The sequence below is a fragment of the Phocoena sinus genome, chromosome 11, assembly GCF_008692025.1.
Source record: "Phocoena sinus isolate mPhoSin1 chromosome 11, mPhoSin1.pri, whole genome shotgun sequence".
Classification (NCBI taxonomy): Eukaryota; Metazoa; Chordata; class Mammalia; order Artiodactyla; family Phocoenidae; genus Phocoena; species Phocoena sinus.
Window position 1 is genome coordinate 42,965,744 of NC_045773.1, and position 20,941 is coordinate 42,986,684.

General features: G+C 42.2%; 1 protein-coding gene across 5 annotated transcripts in view; it reads right to left on the minus strand.

The window, feature by feature from the left end:
- The window catches only part of SCN11A (sodium voltage-gated channel alpha subunit 11), a 130,296-nt gene that overhangs the window by 14,452 nt on the left and 94,903 nt on the right, over positions 1 to 20,941 (minus strand). For 3 of the 5 annotated variants that reach the window (XM_032649419.1, XM_032649418.1, XM_032649420.1), the window contains exons 19-27: positions 18,994 to 19,425; positions 16,356 to 16,475; positions 15,480 to 15,594; positions 12,938 to 13,092; positions 9,564 to 9,737; positions 4,715 to 4,816; positions 3,965 to 4,234; positions 3,218 to 3,271; positions 532 to 669 (exon numbers count right to left, since the gene is read on the minus strand). In XM_032649419.1, the coding sequence (XP_032505310.1) occupies positions 532 to 669; positions 3,218 to 3,271; positions 3,965 to 4,234; positions 4,715 to 4,816; positions 9,564 to 9,737; positions 12,938 to 13,092; positions 15,480 to 15,594; positions 16,356 to 16,475; positions 18,994 to 19,425 (1,560 nt within the window). Of the gene's footprint in view, positions 1 to 527; positions 670 to 3,217; positions 3,272 to 3,964; positions 4,235 to 4,714; positions 4,817 to 9,563; positions 9,738 to 12,937; positions 13,093 to 15,479; positions 15,595 to 16,355; positions 16,476 to 18,993; positions 19,426 to 20,941 lie in introns of all 5 variants that reach the window. The other 2 variants (XR_004352264.1, XM_032649417.1) reach the window with 2 other exon arrangements.

The following is a 20,941-nucleotide window of genomic DNA, read 5'->3' on the forward strand; positions in this document are numbered from 1 at the left end:
ACCCTCAGTGAGTGCGTGGCTGACTGGGAGCTGTGGCTGCTGCTACCCAGTGTCACAAGAGAGTATTGTACTGCATATCTCTAGCCCAGGAAAAGATCACCATTCAAAATCTGAAGTAAAGTTTCTACTCAGTTGAGTACCACTTTTGCATCATCATAAAGCTAAAGTTGTGTAAATTGAACCATCCTAAGTCGGGAATCATTTGTACTCTTTTTATCCTGGATAACAAGGTACGCTTAAAAGGTTACTAAAATATGACATAAATACTAATCCTGGTAATTATTTTTCTATTAGAGTTCCTTTGTTTAAGAGGGTAGAGTGGAGAATAAAAACAATGATTTAATAAAACCCAGCTGTTTTAGTTCCTTTCCAGCCATATCCTCAAGACTCTTCTCCAGGAGGCTCCCTCTTTGTTCTCATGCAGATGATAAAGGCTACTTTGCACAACAATTTAGAACAGATTTATGCTCCATTCAAGCTCTTTGGAGAAGACAGGTAAAAACACCAAATCAGGACAACCCCCATACTTATCTTTTTCTGCTGTTGGTTGAAGTTGTCAATAATAACACCAATAAAGAGATTCAGAGTGAAGAATGAGCCAAAGATGATAAAAACTACGAAGTAAACATACATTAATGAGTTCTCCTCAAACCTTGGCTGTTGTCCTTCCTGTTAGGGATTTTTTAAATGAGAGAAGAAAACAATTACTGGAGAAAAACATGAGCCATCTTAACTGCCTGGTAGCAGCTGCATTAACCACTCAGCCTCCTCCAGTCAGCCGTGGCCCTGCAAGGAGCCCCTCTCTCCTCTTTCAGCTTCCCCCAGCACAGCTTGAGTGGTGCCATACAGTGGGGAGGGGGTGTGGTGGAGGATTAGGCTTTTCCTTCTAAGCAAAGGAGAATCATTGAAGGGTTGTGAGGGAGGAGAGTGGCATGATCATGTGTCCTTTGAAAAGGTCTCTAGGATGTCCATATGGACACATAATTGGAGGGAGCCAGATTGGAGATATCCACCAGAGAAGGGACATGTTCACTTCAGGAGATTGACTACCAACCCTTGTTGAAAGGCTGTATCCTTCAAACAGGGCTCACTACTGTATTTAGCCTGTGCTTGCATCCTGTCACTCTTGAATTCCTAGTGCCTGGCACAGCTTGTGACATGTAGGTTCTCCACACACATTGAATGAGTGGATGAATGATCAAGCTCTAGAATGGACAAGAATGGACTATAATCAAGCTCCCCTAGCTTAAGGCATGACCAAAAGCGTCCAAGATCTTCACATGGTCATTGGTCTTATTCATTTTGGGGATAGGTGGCAGGAGCATCTCTGTTTTCTTTCCCCTGATCACATTCAAACACAGAGATGAATGTTGATAGCTCTGTTATGTGTTGAATGTACTCATGATACTTGCTTTTCAAAACCCACCATACAGACTAGTGTATTAGAGGTAAATATTTGAAACAATTATTTTTCTCTTTTGCCTTGAAGAGTACCTGACCTTAGTCCCAGTTGGCTGGAAGCATCTACTTGTTTGAATTAAGGATAGGCATTAGTCTAGAAACAATGTAATGGAAAGAAGCATTAATATTCAGTATCTGACATTGAAAACAAGATTATGCAGCAGGCTAATCATCTTGCAGAGGGAGGTTCGGACAGAAAGAGGAACACGGAAAGGATCACCTCACTTGTACCCAGGGAACTGTCAGAAGGAGAAACAGAGAGAGAGAGAACATCAGAGCTGTGAGATGTGTGTCCTGATTTTCCCTTCTTTGGGTTTGGAGAGGGGGCTTGGGGCCCAGTAAATCGAGGGGAACATGGAGAGCAAAGAATGTGTGTTCTGGCTCAACTTTGGTATTTTTCAAAGGGAAAACTACTGCTGGGAAGGCCTGGGATACGTTGGGCAGGCAGGATGACTTAAGAGACTGGAGTAGCATAATTGGGCAGACAGCGGTCTCTTGAACCTTCTTTAGTTCTCGTGGCTTGGACGTGGGGTTGACAGCCATATGCCTGCCATTGTGGGCTTCATAGTAAGGGATGGGAGTAGACTGCTGAGCCAGGAGACCGTATGAAGGATATGGCAGAGAGTCAGTGTTTGAGGCTAGGAGGAGTTGAAGGAGGAGAAAGGCCCATGGTTTCACCAGTTGCAGCTTCAATATTTGAGAACAGTAGGATGCTCTGTGACTACACAGACAAAGGTCATTATACTAGCACACACCAGTTAGGATATCCCAGGACCACATCAGGACAGGCACACCTCCACACACCTCCACCCACCCATCATTCACTCAATTCACTTCTTCTGTCATACATAAGATCTCCTCCCTATCCCCTAGCTCCACCTCAAGGCAGATGGATGTCTAAGGTAAACTGAGGTGAAGTTCATATATTCATATAGACAAAAAAATAAGCACATTAATATTTTTAAATATTTCCTTTGTTATAAATTGCCTCTACTACTACTATAACACTATTCGTATCACCTCTACTGCTACTACCAGCTGTACTGAACATCTACTATGTGCCAGGCATCAACTCTGTATACTCTCAAACAATAACACATATGTGTGTGATGGTAGGAAAAAATAAACAATGCTGATTCCATTCTTGATTCAACCATCTGCTCTCACTATGACTTTGGGCAACACTCTTCCTTTCTATTCCTCAATTTTCCCAACTGGGAAATAGAAATGGACTATTTTGCTGAGTACTCTTCTAACCTTGGGAATCCATGATCACTTTTTATTTAACTATAATTTGACAGTTGGCAATTACTAGAAATCCCCTTATTCTCTGGGGAACCTGGAGCCATTGAAGGGTCTCTTGCTCAGACCTAGTCCAATCTTAAGGTTCTCTCTCCCACAGTCAAGAGCAGGTACCCTTTGAAATTTGGCTTCTGCCTTTCCACTCACTTGAAGAGGAGGTGAGAGAGGAAAATCAAGGCATCCTGTGATTCTGTTGCTTCTGGCTCCACCTCCTACATGAGTGGTCAGTATGGAGAAAGAGGACTTGACTTTGTAGCATGCTAGGATGTAATACTCATAGGAGGATGAATAAGAATCCTTTTAATCCCTGTTTCATAGTGTTTGTCCTAATGAAAACAAGGCAAAGAATCCTGGCCACTGGAATTATGATGCAGGAAGTTCTGGGCTGTCCATGTAGTCATGATATTCCTGATTTGATCCTAGCACTCTAGAACATGGTAGAACACAAGCTCACCCCTCTGGAATCAACAGCTGCATACATAATATCCATCCAGCCCTTAAATGTTGCCTGCAATGAAAGCAGAGAAACATGAACGTAATTATAGACTTGCCATCAACAGACAAGTGCCATACAAAAGCCAGCAAGTCCAGTGGGCAGATGTACCTAAGACAATGTCCCACCCTTCCAGGACAGAATGTCCGCATAAAAGAACAGCAGAAGGAAATTCAAGGATAGATGTCTTGGATTTTTTTTCTTCATTTTCACAAGACAAAAAGTTTAAAAACAAGAGAACATTTCTGCCTTAAAAATTGCTAAACAAGCTATGAACCAACTGCTGCAAAGAGCCTGATTAAGGCTCTTTCCTGATTCCACATCTGTTTGCACTATCTGTCCAAAACCTTGCAACCACGATTTAACCTGGGACTGACTTCCCACAGGGAATTGTTACTAATGGAGTGGCTTAGCATCTGAGGCTCTACGCCTCTCTGGCTGGAGCTCAGGAGAGCAAGGCACCATTTAGGACAGAGTGAGAGGTCCAGACCCTTATGGGATATCGCCTGGAGGTTGAGGCTCAGTAGAAAATAAGGTTGGAGGTGCTCGGTGCGGAACAATTCCAGAGGGCATTAGCTCCCATGTGAGAAACTGGGATTTGATTCTCTTATCTCAATAGAGTCTCTGTATTTTTATTAGCTGAGAAATGGTTTATGATTCTTTTAAGGTTTCTTTCCCCAGAGTGAAAAACAAACCCACAGCGCTTACCACTTGCAGCAGCGCGAGGTAAGCCATTCCCACATTGTCAAAGTTGACTTTCAGGGTGAACCAGGAGAAATTTCCACTTTCACATTGACTCCGGTTTGCAACAATGTTGTAATTTATAACTGAGTTTCCATCTGTTACGTTAACGCATCTTCCAAATTTTCCAGAAAACAAACTTACTCCCAGGATACAAAATATGAGCCAGAAAATGAGGCAGACAAGCAAAACATTCAGGATGGCAGGTATGGCACCTATGAGAGCGTTAACTACCACCTTAAGGAAGCAAAACAGAAGAAAAATATAATAGACGTGTGAGACTCAACAAGCTCTTGATCTTCCCAGGATGAGCCTAACGTGTGGGGCTGGATTTCTTGGAGCCCCGTCTTTACATTCCAGCCCCGAACCCACACCCCACAGCAAGCCCTGCTCTCAGCTCCATACATAATGGGTCCTTTCTGTTGCCACAGGATCACTTGAGAAGTGTCCTCTGATGATGGTGTTACGAGACTTATGGGACACCTACCCTAGGATTGAAGGGAAGCCAGAGCCCATCTCGGCTGTCACAGAAGCACTTCTAGGTGAAGACTGTATCTTAGACTTTTCTCCATCTCTGAAATTCTAAGCAGTGGGCTGGATGGGAAGGAGTCCAGGAAAAGCTTGGCAACTTAAGGGAAGCCCAGCCCAAGAAGAGCAGTTGGCTTCTCTGCCTTTCCCTGCTAGCTGACTTTCCTCCCATCCATCTAAAGAACATACCTTCATTCCTTCAAACTGGGACAGCGCTCGCAGAGGCCTCAGCGCTCGCAGAATCCGGAAGGACTTCAAGACCTTTAAGTCGATGAGACTGGTCACAGAGACCTCGTGGGAAAAGAAGCCACAGGTAGTGCACCTGACCTGGTGCCCAGAGAACCCAGTGGGGATTAAGAGCTGTCTTTCTGAGAGGCAAACTCATTGCGCCCACAGTGGATTATCCAGACACAGAAACCAGCCAGACCCTGCTGGAAGGGGAGGGCAGGTGAGAGGCTATTTTCCTCCTTGCCTGGCAAAGCTACAGCCCATATGGGTGAGAACAATGCACTTACATGATCTGCTTGATGAAAGACAAAGAAAAGCTGAGACATTGTTGTGAATTAAAGGAAACCAAAGAGACATGACAATGATAAGTCATGTGAGGTCCTGAGTTTGATCCTGGATTACGGTGGGGGGAAAGGTGATGGTGTGTGGGTAGGGTGAATTAGCCATAAAGAACCTTGTGACAATTGAGAAAATTTGAAAATGGATGTGGGTTTTAGTATTGGATCATGTTAAATTCCTAACCTTGATAACTGTATTGTGACTGTGTGAGATAATATCCTTGTTCTTAGGAAATACACACTGAAATGTTGAGGGCTAGTGGAGTGTGATGCCTGCAACTTAATCTCAAGCAGTTTAGGGGGAAAAAAATAGAAAAAATGATAAGGCAGATGGGCTGCAATGCTAACAACTGGTGAATCTGGGGGAAGAGTGTAAGGGATTCTTTACACTACTTCTTGCAATTTTTCCATATGTTTGAAATGATATCAAAATCAAGTTATGAAGAAATAATTCTTTGTTTGCTAATATTTCCCTCCATTCAAATAGCTCCCTTTTGGAGAATTAAATCCAATTTTCTCTCCTAACGTACTTCTTCCCAATGGGAGAGGACTGAGGATTGGAAAACTCCGTAAATACACTAACTTAAAACTCAACAAACCTGCTGAGCTTAAGTTGAAGGCCACTATTTGCAGATCTTCAGCCATTCTTATTGATTATGCAGACCCTTCAGAGGCTCAGCTTAGAAGGGGAGTGGCTCAGCATGACAGGAAGTGAATTATCCTGTCAATCTCATTGTAAAAGTAAAATATTTGCAAATTGAGAGAAATTGAGTGAATATGACAGAATAACCAGATTTTAAAATTTGTAACCAACTTTAAAAAATCACCACCAATTCAAAATGTGTTTATTTATAATGGTTTTTTCAAGTAGGTGTTTTTGTTCTTTTGTTTGTGACAGCATTGCCTGTTGGGAGACCTATTTAATCAGCTTTTCCACAAATACACCTACTTTGTTCCTAGCCAGAGGGAAAAGGATGGCAAAGCTTAGCAGTTCTGGCTTTACTAAAAGACTGTTACCATGGGTGGGGAAGATGTTCCTAGAGGGGCATTGTACACCCTTTCGCCTGGAACTTCACCCCCGGTCTCTGTTCCACCAATTGGGAGACATTGATGAGACACGCAAACATAAAAACATCCACATTCTTTCCCACTCTATGGCATTCTTCCAGGGGGGAAGTCTTCACTAGTTTTATTTTATTTCTACCTAATTTGCATTTATCACTCCACACTATGTTTTTGAGATTCCTATCATGTTGATATATATTCTCATGGTTTGCTCCTTTTAACTGTTATGAAATATTACAGCATATAAATATTCATATTTTATTAACTCATTCCCTCTTGGTGAATATATAAATTATTTCCATTTCTTTGCTACTATGAACAATAGCAAACTGGAGAGACGTGCATTTTTCCTGGGTACATACACAAAAGTTTTCCTTAAATGTATAACTAGAAGTGGTATTTCTGGGTTTGTAAATTGGGCTCATTTGTAATTTTACTTAAGAGTGCAAAATTTTCCACAAACTGACTGTACGATAGTTAGCAGTGACTAAAAATTCCATTTTCCTAAATTTTTCTCATATTAGATATTATCCAACTTAAAAACTTTTGTCTATCTGATGAGTAAAAAGAAGTGTCTCATTTTAATATGCACTTCTGTGCTAACTGGTGATATGACTAGTGTGTATTTCTTTATACATTTATTAGCAATTTGAGCTCCTTCTGTGAATTGCCTATTTTCATCCTTCTCCCATTCTTACACTGGGTTGTCTTTTTCTTGTTGATCTGTAGGGAGTATTTACATACTGTAGACAATAACTATCTGTTATGTATATGGCAAATACTGTCTCCAGGGTCTAGCCTGTCTTTAACTATAATTATGGTATTGTTGAACAAAAAAAAAAGAAAGTTTTACATTTTGAAATAGGTAAACTTATGTCTATATGTATGTACGTATGTATTTGTGGTTGTGTTTGCATTTTCTTACTCCACAATTATAAAGATCATTTTATATAATCTTGAGTAACAAGCAACATAAAAGGAGTATTCACATACACTCTCTCTCATTTAATCCGCATGACAATGCCCTGAATTAGGCAGTGTTGTACATCACTACCATGTTACAGATAAGGAAGCCTGAAGCTCAGAGGATCAGCAACTTGTTTCACGTGGAATTGGGTCTGTATGATGCTAAGGCTGATAATAGTAATAGTGGACCACACTTATTGTTTTTTTGTTTTTGTTTTTGTTTTGTTTTGTTTTGTTTTTTGCGGTACGCGGGCCTCTCACTGTTGTGGCCTCTCCCGTTGCGGATCGCAGGCTCTGGACGCGCAGGCTCAGTGGCCATGGCTCACGGGCCCAGCCGCTCCACGGCATGTGGGATCTTCCCGGACCGGGGCACGAACCCGTGTCCCCTGCATCGGCAGGCAGACTCTCAACCACTGCGCCACCAGGGAAGCCCCAGACCACACTTATTGAGTGCTTTCTCTGGGATTTATAGAGATATATATTTACAGGATTATTTCTTTTCTTGCTCTACTCATTTCTGTTCCATTCATTTCATTGTCAACTTTATGTTTGTCTCATTAAATAAGTTTGTGAGCCTCCCCTCTTTTTCTGTTCTTTGTAACAATTTAAACAAGGTTGGAGTTAACTGCTCGCCTTAGTCAGTTCAGGCTGCTATAACAGAATACCATACAATAGCCTGGATGTATAAACAATAGAAATTTCTCACAGTCTGGAGGCTGGGAAGTCCAAGATTAAGATGCTGGCAGTCAGTGTCTGGTTGAGGGCCCATTTCCTGGTTCATAGACAGCCATCTTCTCCCTGTCTTCACATGGCAGAAGGAGTGAGAAAACCCTGTGGGGGTCTCTTTTATAAGATCACTAATCCCACTCATGAGGGTTCAGGAATAAATGTCCTAGTCACCTCCCAAACACCAAAACACTGGAGATTAGGTTTCAACATACAAATTTGGAGTAGGGGTGGGACACAAACATTCAGTCTATAGCCACTGCTCCTTGGAAGTTTGCTAAACTTGTTTTCAAAACCACCTGGGCCTAATATCCTTTTTGAAAGTGTGGCATTCAACTACTGTTTTGATATTTAAATGGTTATTGTTAGATTTATGTTTTCAATTTTGTATCTGGTCAAATTTGGGCAATTTAGCATCTACACTCTCATTTTTACCCATATGAAAATTTATGTCAAAACTTCAAGCACTTTGCTTGAGGTTACACAGAAAGAGAGTAAACAAAGAAGATTTAGAATCAGTCTCCTAAGTTTAGGCCAGTAAACCACAGGTCCTAGATCAGAAATACCAATAATCTTTCCATTGTCTTATGCATTTTTCACTATAATCTAATAAGATAATGGGTACAGAGTGATTAGCATTCTGGAAACTCACAGGGATCGACATGATGATCATGGGGTTGCTTGTGTTGGAGCTCCAACGGCACTGATGCTTTTCTGAAATTCCTGAACCACACAGCTTATTTGTGCCCACCAACAAAACTATGGCTCTCCAGTGTGGTGTGCTGACCACACAGCTTATGCTATGCATTTGTCATATCTACTTCCTTAGATAGCAGGGACAAAGTCTAACAAATTAGGTCATGGTAGCAAGGATATAGATAGATGTTAAAATCAAGGGCTTTGGAGTGAGGCTTACTAGGTTTGAGTCTCACCTCTGTCACTTCTAGCTGGGCAACCTTGAACATGTTTCTTAGCCTCTCTATGACTTAGTTTACTCCTTTGTATCTGGGAAAAATAACAATAACCACACGGAAAGGCTGTGATAACTAAAAGATAGAATGCATATGAGGCATATGGCAAAGTACTGCTTTCTCTGGTACAGAGAAAGCAGTGGAAAAATGTGATCTACTATTACTACTACTGGCCTTAGCATCATACAGACCAAAGTGTGAATTCCAATTTCACCTGAAACAAATTGCTAACCCTCTGAGCTTCAGGTTTCCTTGTCTGTAATGTGGTAGGTGATATATAGGTCTGCTTAACTTGGAACATTGTTGTTCAGATTAAATGAAAAAATGTATGTGAATAATCCTCTTTGTTGCTTGACAATCAAGATGGAGACCAGTCTAATCTGCTCGCTGCTGACCTGCTTTGAGAAGTTTTGAAAAGAAATGAAAAGTTGGAAGGAGAAATAAAAGTAGAGAATATGCAAAGTTATCCTAGATTTACATCAGACATAAGCAGTGCTTATGGAGAGAAGTGAATGAGTACTATCATGGAAAGGGTTGAGGTGGTGAGCGTATGAGATGCAGCGTATGAGGAATGGGAACAAGGAAAGGCTGGACTGCTGATGGATGAATGTGAAGAAAAATATTTTGGAGAGGCACTCATATAAGGCACACAGGAAAAGCAGCACCCACGTGATCCCCTCCTCCACCCCTACCCATCCACCCCTCAACCCCCACCTGCATGGGACACAGAGATGGTAAACTTACAATCACAATGATGAAATCGAGCCAGCACCAGGCACTGGTGAAATACTTCCTAAATCCAAAGGCCACCCATTTCAGACCCATCTCCAAGATAAAAATGTATGTGAAAATACTGTCAGTACAATTAAGTATTGTTTGGATTTTGGGTTGTGTACCAAGGTAAATATCTTCAAATACCTGAAATGATAAAGCACATCCATAGGCCAAGTTGAACTCTTTGCTGACTGTACCTTTTATTTTTCTTCCTTATTTGAATAAACTAGTACCTCTCTTGGTGACAAGGTTTTGTACAAAAGGTATTAAGGCTGAACTTTTCCAATAGAAAAAATTCCTTGAGTAAGTAAAACCAGAAGAAGGAAAATCCTATTTCTAGATTTCTGTTGCCACTATAGTTCCCCAGGCTCTCATCACTGGCTCCTGGAATATTTTTTTTAAAAATCTTAAAAAAAAAAAAATATTCATCACATTATTTCCTGGTCTTCCTAATCCTTTCAACTCTTGCCAACAATATCTTGCCAACTTTTCCAGAACCTCCCAGTGGCATACACCATCTCTCTCATCCCCCTAGTTACCTGGATGGCTCTATTTCAGTGGCTCTTTGTTGCTTATAACATCAAGTCCAAATACCTTAGCCCACACTCTGGATCCTGCCAACCCTGAGGCTCGTCATCTTCCACCACAAACAGCATCAGCCGTTACGCCAGTGTTCCCTACAGATGTGATCATTTTGTATGTGAACCATGATTTGCAAAAGTTTGGGAAGCAGTGGGCTAGAGCTCCCAATGTAAATTACCTAGAATATTAAATTTCATTAAGTGTGATTTATGAAAATTAGATATCCAAGCTTTTGGAGAGACGCTTTTCCATGCTACATCCAAACTTCCTTCACCTGAAGTATGTGTGCGTGTGACTCTTCAGGGTCTATATTACTAGGGTATAAGCTGTCCTTTTGGTCTTTACAGTGTTAATGAGGATGAAAGAAAAGGGAGAAGAGGTACTAAACCTGCCAAGTTATTTGGCAGGCAATGCCAAATGAAGGCAAGAAAGAAATCAGCCCTGCTGTCAGGGACTAAGGTAATCCCACAGTCCCACAACCCTAGGGAAAAAGAATAAAGAATAAAACAGTCTCACTTCCAACCCCCAAGTGGGCTTTTGACTGAAGAAGGCCCTTCATCTCCTCCTCTGCCCCACTGGCTCCTGGTCAGCATTTAAGATCTCAGCTTAGCTTATATCTTCTATAGGAAACTGTCCTTCTTCCACAGGAATAGGTTAGGTGCCATCCTACATGGCCCCATGTCACCCACTGCTTCTCTGACTGTATCACTATGGCCCTGGTCTATAATTTTCTGGACTCCATCTGTCTTCGCTACTAGCCTCCAAGCTCCTGAAGGTCAGGGATTGTCTGTTTGCCTCTTGAGGAGAGACATATCTGAGTGGTGTTGGAAGCTCATTTCCTCTCTCATTTTGAAAACTTAGCAACAAGCTGGCTCAGCAGGTCTGAGTTTGCCCAATGGAAGAGCAGGCCGATATCAGCAACTGAGCTTTAGAAGCTCCCATAATATAACTAGGCCATTTCCTAATCCAGGAAGCTCCCATTATTAAGTAGTTGCCCAAATCAGAGCTTCTCAAACTCTAATGAGCCCCAAATCACTTAGATTCTGATTCAGCCGGTCTGGGGTGGGCCCAAGACTCTGCATTTTTAATAAGCTGCCAGGTGATATGAGGCTGCTGGTTCATATGCCACATACGGTGGTGAGGGACTAGATGTTTCTTGTCTCCATTTCTCTATAAATACGTGTAGTGAAACAGGGCCTGGGTCCCTCTCCTGGAACCCTCTGCATTGTGTGCTCAGTATCACTCTGCCCAGCCTACGTTTGCCTCATGTGAAGGCAGATGAGAACTAGGAGGACTGTGTGCCCTCTGCTACTTTTCTGATTATAAGTTTTCTCACACGGTGCATGGGGTGTGTGTCTGTGACCTTGTGACAACACCACTGCTTTTCTACTGACTAACACAGGGCGTGTTCTACTGACTAACAACAATGACCATTTGTGGAATAAATGCAAGAATGCTGTCTTTTGGAAGTGTAGACAGCTGGTGAGATGTAATCACCAGAAGATTACAGGGAACCCTACAGGGTGAGCGATAAAAATTAATCAAGGGAGTTCTCTGGGATGGTCTTAGGGAAATTTTCTTTTTTGTTTCAGGGACAATTTATATTGCAGTAAGCAGGTAAATGGGGACGTCTGTTGATCACAGGCTCTGGTGGGCCCCCATGTGTGCTCTTCTCCTTTCACCTAGAGATTACACAGGTGTAAAGCGCTAACCAGGAAGGCAGGAGTGTAGGAACAAGACATGTCCTTGTCCCTCCTAGCAACTTGTGAAATGTTCTGTGACTCTAAATCCATAAGGGATAGCTCAGTACTCCATTCACTTGACATGACAAATAATAAGAGAATTTAGTTTTATATTATGGCCATTTTAAGAGGAGACACAGAACACAATGGGAGGGAAAGAGAGAAACATGTAGGTGATAAGAGAGAGCATACTGTTGCCCAAGGTGAGGATATATGTGCAGAGGAGGAAAGATGGACTACAAGGTGAGAAGAGAGAGCAGAAAGGAATTTATGACTATATGGCTAGGGAGGCTGATGGATTTAGTTATTCCCAAACCTCACTGGAAATCACACCATACCTCAATTTAGAAGGATAAAGTGGTATCTCTTTGTCTCTCCTCTCAAGGGATCATGAGTGGTGAAAAATACCAAGGTAACTTATATCCTAATCTGGTCCCTGTTGACTTCTCCTCCTAATGTTTTACCTTTTAGAAAGCAGCACTATGGTCTTCAGAAAAAAAGAGAATAGGAGCATTGCCGTCTAGAGGAGGAAACGTGTAGGATACAGTGAAAATGTCTAGAAATCCACCATGAATGATGGACAGACTTGGAGCCAAGAGCAAGACTCCAATAGCCACTTTAAAGTGCCTATTTGGGGACTTCCCTGACGGTCCAATGGTTAAGACTACACACTTCCATTGCAGGGTGCACGAGTTCAATCCCTGGTAGGAAAGGGGGGGCGAAGGAAGGAAGGAAGGAAGGAAAGGAGGGAGGGAGGGAGGGAGGAAGGAAGAAAAAGAAAAAGTGCCAATTTGGGTCATCCTTCCCACAGGTAAAGCATCTTCGGCTTGGGGATTTCCCAGTTGTAGCGTTCCTCCAGAACCTGTTGTGCAAAACCCTGTCCCCTAAGGGGATACAACAGCAGAGATCCCACTTCTTCTTGGCCTCCCCACATTCACAGCCCCATGAGGGGCCAAGTCAGAATGAAGCTACCCAGCTGCCTTGATCCCCAATGTCCCCAACAAGACCATGATAATTTACCAGTGCCCCACTGCTCAGCAGAATCACAAAGATAATAAAGCTCTCAAACCAGCTGTGTTTCACTATTTGGTAGCAGGTTTTCCGCAGGTTCCACCAAATGATCCAGGGGGACTTCCTCTTGTCCATAGTACAGCATGGAGAACAGTAATTCAGGCCTGCAAGGAATTAGCATCACTATCATTAGTGTCTATAATACATGTGCATTAATAGCCCAACTCTTCACCCCTCCTTGTACACACCATGTGACTTTGAAAATCCTCCAACTAAAGAGGTGGAGCCTTTTTCCAACCCCTTGAATCTGGGCTCAGCCATGTGACAACATTTGGCCAACAGAGCAGAAAAGGAGTCATAATGTGCCAGTTCTGACTCAGTGAGAAATTCAACAAAGATACAGAACTATAGGAAATACAAAAAGGAACCAATCAGAACTGAAGAATACAATAACTAAAATGAAAAATGCACTGGAGGGAATTAACAGATTAGAGGATGCAGAAGAATGAAATCAGTGATCCGGAAGACAGGGGAGTGGAAATCACCCAATCAGAACAGCAAAAAGAAGAATTTTTTTAAATGTGAAGAGTTTAAGGGATCCCTGAGACAACATCAAGCATACTAACATTAGCATTATAGGGGCCTCAGAAGGAGAAAAGGGACAAAAGTCTTATTTGAAGAAATAATGGCTGAAAACTTCCCTAACCTGGGGAAGGAAACAGACATCCAAGTTTGGAGATTGGGAACACAGAGGTTCCCAAACAAGATGAACCCAAAGAGATCCATGCCAAGATACATTATAATGAAAATGTCAAAAAATTAAAGATAAAGAGAGACTCTTAAAAGCAGCAAGAGAAAAAGAACTAGCTTTACACAAGAGAACCTCCATAAGACTGTCAGATGATTTTTCAGCAGAAACTTTGCAGAGCAAAGGGAATGGCACAATAGATTCAAATTTTTGACATTTTAATTATAATGTGTCTTGGTGTGGATTGTATTATTATTGTATTATTCAATTCTTTCCTACATTTTCTAAGTCTTCGTTGAAGTTCTTACTGGGATGAAGTTCATTTTCTTCCCTAGTTTGGTCAGAATTCTTATGATCATCTCTTTGAATTCTTTATTAGGTCAATTACTTACCTCTGTTTCTTTAGGGTTTTTCCTGGGGCTTTATTTTGCTCTTTCATTTGGAATACATTTCTCTATCTCCTCATTACGACTTTCAGTTTTTGTTTCTATGAACTAGGTTAAACAGCTACCTATCTTGGTCTCGAAGGAGTGGACTCGTGTGTGAGTATCCTGTGTAGATGGCTTGCACCTGGCAGCTTTAGCAGGGCAACTGGGGCTGGAGCTTGCCAGGGGCAATCTCTGGGGAGCACTCCTCCTAAGTCCACCCAGGCGGGGCAGCTGGGGTTAGAGAGGGCTTGGGCTGGAGTCAGTCCCTGGGGAGTGCTGAGGCCAAGGCTGTCTTGGTCGGGTAGCTAGAGCTGGAGTGAGTGAGGGCTAGGGGGAGTTCTAGGGGTAACTCAAAGGCCCTCTCTGGTGCCTCTGACCCCACAGAGGGCTCCAGTACTTCCCTGCTCATTTGGGAGAAGCTCTAGGGTTAGTACATGGATTTCCTTCCAGTATAGTCTAGATGCCCTTTAAACTGCTGTTTTCTTGCTGCATCCCAAGGTAGGTGAGTCTGTGCTCTGGCCCCGTAGCCATATTCCTTCCTACTGTAGGTCACTAAGTTGGGGTGGGATTCCCATGGATACCATGTCTCCGTCTTTCCTACCTGTTTCTATGTGGTCTTTCTATGTGCAGTAGCTGTTCAATCAACCCTCAGGTCTTTTTCAGGAGGAACTGCTCTATAAGTAGGTGTACAGTTGGTGTGTCCATGGAAGGAGGTGAGCTCAGGGACTTCCTACGCCACTATCTTGGACCCTTGCTCCCAGAGAAAAATCTTGAGAGATGAGTTGAGGGCCTGTCAAGGGCTCTAGTCAACCCCAGACTTATGGTCAAGTTCTCTTGGTCTATGACCTCTAGTACATCCTGACAATTGATGTACTGGGAACTCTACCAAGTGGCAAAAATACCGGCCCAGTGGGCTTTCTGGGAAAGTTTTCTAGATTTTCTGCCCTGGTACTTGGGCTGTACAAGTTGACCCCACCTAAATCAAGAATTTCCTGAGAGCTTCCCTGGTGGCGCAGTGGTTGAGAGTCCGCTTGCCGATGCAGGGGACACAGGTTCGTGCCCTGGTCCGGGAAGATCCCACATGCCGCGGAGCGTCTAGGCCCGTGAGCCATGGTCGCTGAGCCTGCGCGTCTGGAGCCTGTGCTCCACAACGAGAAAGGCCACAACAGTGAGAGGCCCGCGTGGCGCAAAAAAAAAAAAAAAAAAAAAAAAAAAAGAATTTCCTGAAATGGTCCCAAGAATCCAGGGAAGACGCCTCACTTTTGTCTCCAGTAGAAGCAGAAAGAAGGCATCTATCAAAACCATAGATCTTCAAAAAATAACAGAATCCCATCCAAAAATTCCATGAACTGAATGTAGGAATACTGCCACTTACCTTTGGGCAAACATCTCTCTGGTTCCTTTTTGGGAACCATTTCAAGTACCCGCCTAAAGGGATCCTGTGGACCAGTGGTGCTACATTCTGAGAGCACACTCGTAGCATCAGACTTCTGTACATCAGAACAAAGAAAGGGGGAATCACTTTCCAACACCCTCTGTCACCATGGTTAATACCTAATACTTTATTTTATGACTTTTTATGCATGAAATTAGCTAGGCAAAGGTATGAGGGGTGTCTAGAAAGTATACCTCTTGTTGTGTTCTTTCCTAAATGTTCTGACCAGCCCTGACTTCAGGAAAGAATTCTCTAACTGCTCTCCCTTGGTTGATGAAAGATAAGGCACATGAAGACACAGTGCCTCAACCTTTTCCTCCCTCCAAATCTTACCTGATCTGCTGACTAACCCCAAATATGGAAGCCAGGTGATGAGAAGGATGCTACTTTACTGAGACTGAAACTGTCAGCTACCTCAACTCCCAGAATAATAGGCCTAGAACAGTGTTGCTCGTTGATTTTACCCTCCAGTAGACATTTTGGCAATGTCATTGATTTTACCCTTTAGGAGACATTTTGTCAATGTCTAAAGACATTTTTTATTTTTACAATGGGGGGATGCTATGGGCATCTAGTGGGTAGAGGCCAGAGTACTGCTGAACACCCTACAATACACAGAATAGTCCACATAACACAGAATTATCCTGTCCCAAATGTCATAGTGGAGAGGTTGAGAAACCCTGGCCTAGACCTTTGCTTAAGATCTAATTCTGGCAGTTTGCCTTGTACTAATCTTGATATTTTTCCACAGCGGCTATCTTGGAGAAGGTGTATGGATGAGCCATGTTTCTTCTGGGAACACCCTGGGAAAATTACCTTTCGGGGATTCTGTACCAACAGATAAGGATCACCTTCAGAGAATATGTCCATTTCCACAATCTGAGCTCCTGGACTGGTGGGCTCCTTGGTCTTCTGATGGAGTTCACTGGCCTGACACTGAGAAACCCCAAGTAGAATTAATATTCCTCCTGGACATCTCACTTGAGATGAAACAAGTTTGAATTCTATTTGGTTTTCTGTTTGTCATGAAAATTATTACATTATTAACATTTTTCGCTTTACTTTTGAAAACTGATCCTGGAAAAAGTCAACATAAAATAATTCTGGAACACTACTATAGGAAACAGATAACAAAACTTACTCATAAGTAATGTAATCAAAACAATATGGTCTGGATACAAAATTCACCAAATAATTAAGAGGTGAAACTTACTGTAGCCTTTCAATTCAATGGCAAAATAATAAATTGTTTAATAAATGGTACTGGCATAATTAGTTATGCCTGAAAAAATATTACAATGTCAGAATATAGTAAAAATTAAAATCCATAATCATCTGATATTCTGATGTAAAAATAGATGTATAAAATATTAGAAGAATAACTTGGAAAATAATATTTCACTCTGTTGGGTACAGAGGGTTGGCTTAGCTAAATAGGTAACTGAAAGACATAAAGAAAATATGAAAATATATCACAACATAAAAATAAAAACTAAATTTTGTCTTATGACCTGCAGCTAAATCCAAGAAGGATATATGCAAAGTCACACCTTAAGTGAAGGTTTCATCCTAAAATCTATGTGAGGGTTCCTGTGAATCTGACACTGTAAGGTCATGATTTAAGAACACTTTTCCCCTTTGAACATATACACACAATAAACAGGTACACATTATCTATGGACCAGACACAGAACAAAAATATAAAGTAATAACAATTTAAAGCATGTAGCAGGTAATGGTGAATAAAAGTGCCCCGTGTGAGGAAGGAAACCACAGTTATGTCCAAAGCTTGAAACTATGGGCTGGGTTGAAGTTCTTGCACTTAAGAGAGAAAGTCAAAAGAAGCTGTGGTTTTGTGACCACCTAGAGGGGTGGGATAAGGAGGGTGGGAGAGAGGGAGACGCAAGAGGGAAGAGATATGGGGATATATGTATATGTATAGCTGATTCACTTTGTTATAAAGCAGAAACTAACACACCATTGTAAAGTAATTATACTCCAATAAAGATGTTAAAAATAAATAAATAAATAAAAGAAGCTGTGGCCAATGCTTGGGATTACAATTATACAAAGCTGCAAACCTAGAGAGGAAGGAGGAAGCACAGCCTCAGAAAAAAGACCCGGGCAAAGGGAGCCACTGGTTCAGTGACTGGATCTGCAAAATGCCTAGTATCACTATTAGACAAGAATCCCAAGTTGGCAATACAAGACTTAGTTCTGAAATGGATCCTCTAGGAGGGTCGATTAAAGATACCACAGAACTTAGACTGCAAAAAGGGGGACAGATCCTCCCACAAAGATGAGTTTTCAAATTCACACTCCAAAATGTATGAGGAGACAAACATAAAACCAGTATCCCTCAAAAATTAGCTACAAGGAGGTGAATTTATTTGAGAAAAAAGTGAAATTAGTATAGTAATCTGAAAGCATCATTAAAATTAACAAGTTTAGAATTTAATTTAAAAAAGATATACAGAATTTCGCTTCCTGGATAGTAAAGTAAGAAGCTCTGCAGACATGCTCCACAGGAAAATTAACATAAGTGGTGGAAAATATTCATAAAAAATCATTTAAGTTTCTGGAAATTGTCCTAAGGGCATACAGCAAATGAAGAAATATTTACTAAAAGAAGTACACATTTCAGTAATAACAGCAGGAGTCTATGTCACTTGAGCCATGATCTGCTCTCTTCCTTCCCACCCCCAGCTCAGTTTGACAGAAGCTCCACTCTAGGCAGATGTGACCAAGAAGATGGGGCTCCCTTTACCCTCAGCTCCCAATCAAGAGATATGTATCTCACCAGAAGGTGCAGGTTACCAACTTTTCTCATCTCCTCCAACTCTGAGTTGAAGAGGCTAAATTTCTGGTGAATGTGGCCAAGAAGTTGGATTTCCTTTTTCAATTCAGTTTCTACTCATAGGACACAGACTCTATTCCAGGTTCAAAAGTTTGAGAATACTGGGGCCCTTATCACCCTTACTCCAGCTAGTTTGCAGGGCAGAGGTTCCATGAAGGAAGAGGGAGGCTGAGAGATGAGAGACTACTGCCCCTCCGAGTACCAGGGGTAGCGGCTATGGCTAAGTGATCCTTCCCAGGGTGGTAGGCAATACATAAGAAACAAAATCTCCTTTTGTGCTATTCACTTTACCTTCCACACTCCCTTTCTCACCTTTCAGCCAATTCAAAGTCTATACTTCTTTTAGGGCTAAACCAAAGGCACTTGATTCCCCTGTTGCCCCAGCCCACTCTGATCGTGTTCCCCTCTGAACTCCTCTGACACCACCCACCTGTGCCACATGTGCAGGACCATGATCAGAACCAGTCCCGGATGTGCAGCTGCCACATTTTATACCCTTATCATCTCTGCATAGTGCTCAGAACAGGGCAGGCAACCAGTGCCCTATGGCAACTCTAGCTTTGTACAACCTCTAAGTCTACGTGTGAACCTTCATACCTGTTTTCCAGGCTCAGGTTGTGTGATAGGCTGTGCCTTATCTTCACCAGGGGATTCAGCATCATCTTCTTCCTCTGCTAGTGGGGCCAACCAAGTCCGATCATGCCCGACACTCAAGGTCTTTGGTGCGGAAGTCAGTACACCAAACTCCTCCCAGGTCTCTGGGCCCTTTCTCATCTCTATGACCAGGGGAATGACACCTTTGCTCTCTGCCTCAGGGCCTTCTGTCACCTCTTTTTCCTTTGGTAAATGTTGTCTCCTGCACCACTTGGTACAAAAATGCTCAAGAGTATATATGACAAAACAAAACGCCCGGCAGAACCGGTCCAGGGCTAACTGGACTTTGGTTTTCCTGACCTCTCCTTCCAAGTGTCCATCTCTCTCCTCATTGCTGAAGGAATTGAGCAGCAAGGCAATGAAGAGGTTGAGTACCTGGGAAGGGGCAAAGGGAGGGGGGACATAAGGAGAATGAAAAATTTAGCAAAGGAAAGAATACAGTAGGTTTCCACAACAACTTTTCCCCAAGACCCAAAACAAAATCAAATGAGAGTTCTATGTCCTTCTGCCTCCCAAGAAAGTTCATCTGTAAAATAAATAAAAGGAGAGAAGATTGACGAAGTAATAGGGGCATCAAGATAAGACCAAAGAAAAACTGAAGTTAAAGGGTGCAGACAGACATATCCAGTCCGTCTGTGTGTAAGCAGCACGTATTGTAGACCCTGGCCAGGGTAAGGCTGAATGGTGAAACCATGTGGCAAAATCAAACGTGGATATTCCTTGGGGATCAGCCAGAATCATGAGGTTGGACTTTTTCTGGAACTGCCCACAGGGATATGGGTCTGATGTCTAAGACTGCTGTGCTAGGAGGTCCTCTCCTGTCTGTGCAATTTGAGAGATGGTATACTTGTGCAGGCTTTTTAAAATCTCTTTTGTTTGTGGCTCTCGCCAGCTCAAACATATACAGCTCTCTGGGAGAAGTGTCTTGTGGGTGTTAACGGGTCTAGTCACTCTTCCTCAGCTTCACCAGGAGAATTCCCAGGTCCGAATCTTTGCTCAAGCTCTCCTCTATTTGCTAAGTCCTCTTTGCCTCTTAAGTGCCCTTCTCAAGTACTGTGTCTCCCACAAAGCCTTTCTTAGTGCTCCCTTCCCACTCCCTTGGGTGATACCCTGCCCTTCTGATCTTTCGTATCTCTTACTGTCTATCAACATCACTTATTAGGTATTTAGGAGAGTTAATTTTATTTCTATGCGGATTGTTAATTATATTTGCATGATAGCCCCAACTCAGTTCTGAAGAACTTATGCTCAGGTATCCCTGTCTGTCTCCTGTCTCTTCATACCCTCACTGGTGTACACCTAATTAGCCTCTCCATAAATAGCCATGTTTCCAGCTGCAAGTAACAGACTCAGGGCAGCTTACACAGTAAGAAAATGTCACATGACAAGATATTTGAAACGTTTTAAACAGGGGACCAATTATGACTCGACAATAGGTTTGTCCCACCTTCCCTTTATCTTCCTCAGTGCTTACTTTGTCTTAGTTTAGTTCTTCTCATGGTTGTATAATGTTTGCAGTTCTACCAAGAGTCACGGTCATAAAAGGTCCAGAGGAAGAAAAAGGACTACTTTTTTTTCCTCATCCCTCCTTCCTCCTCCCCCTCCTCTTCCTTCTCCTCCTTCTTCTTCTTTTAAACAACAAGAAACCTTCCTCAGTGGACATCTCTTTGCATCTATTGAACAAATTAAGTCAAAAACCCCTACCTCGGCCAATCAATGGCGATCTGAATAACCACCTGGAGTAGGATAGACATTGGGACATCTTTATGAGCACTACGTGACAAGGTTTTCTTTCATGCTTACCGTACTGTCTTCAAACAAAATTCAAATGCAGATTTTAAAATATTGTATAACATTACATTTATAATACTATACTTAGAGTAACAATTTT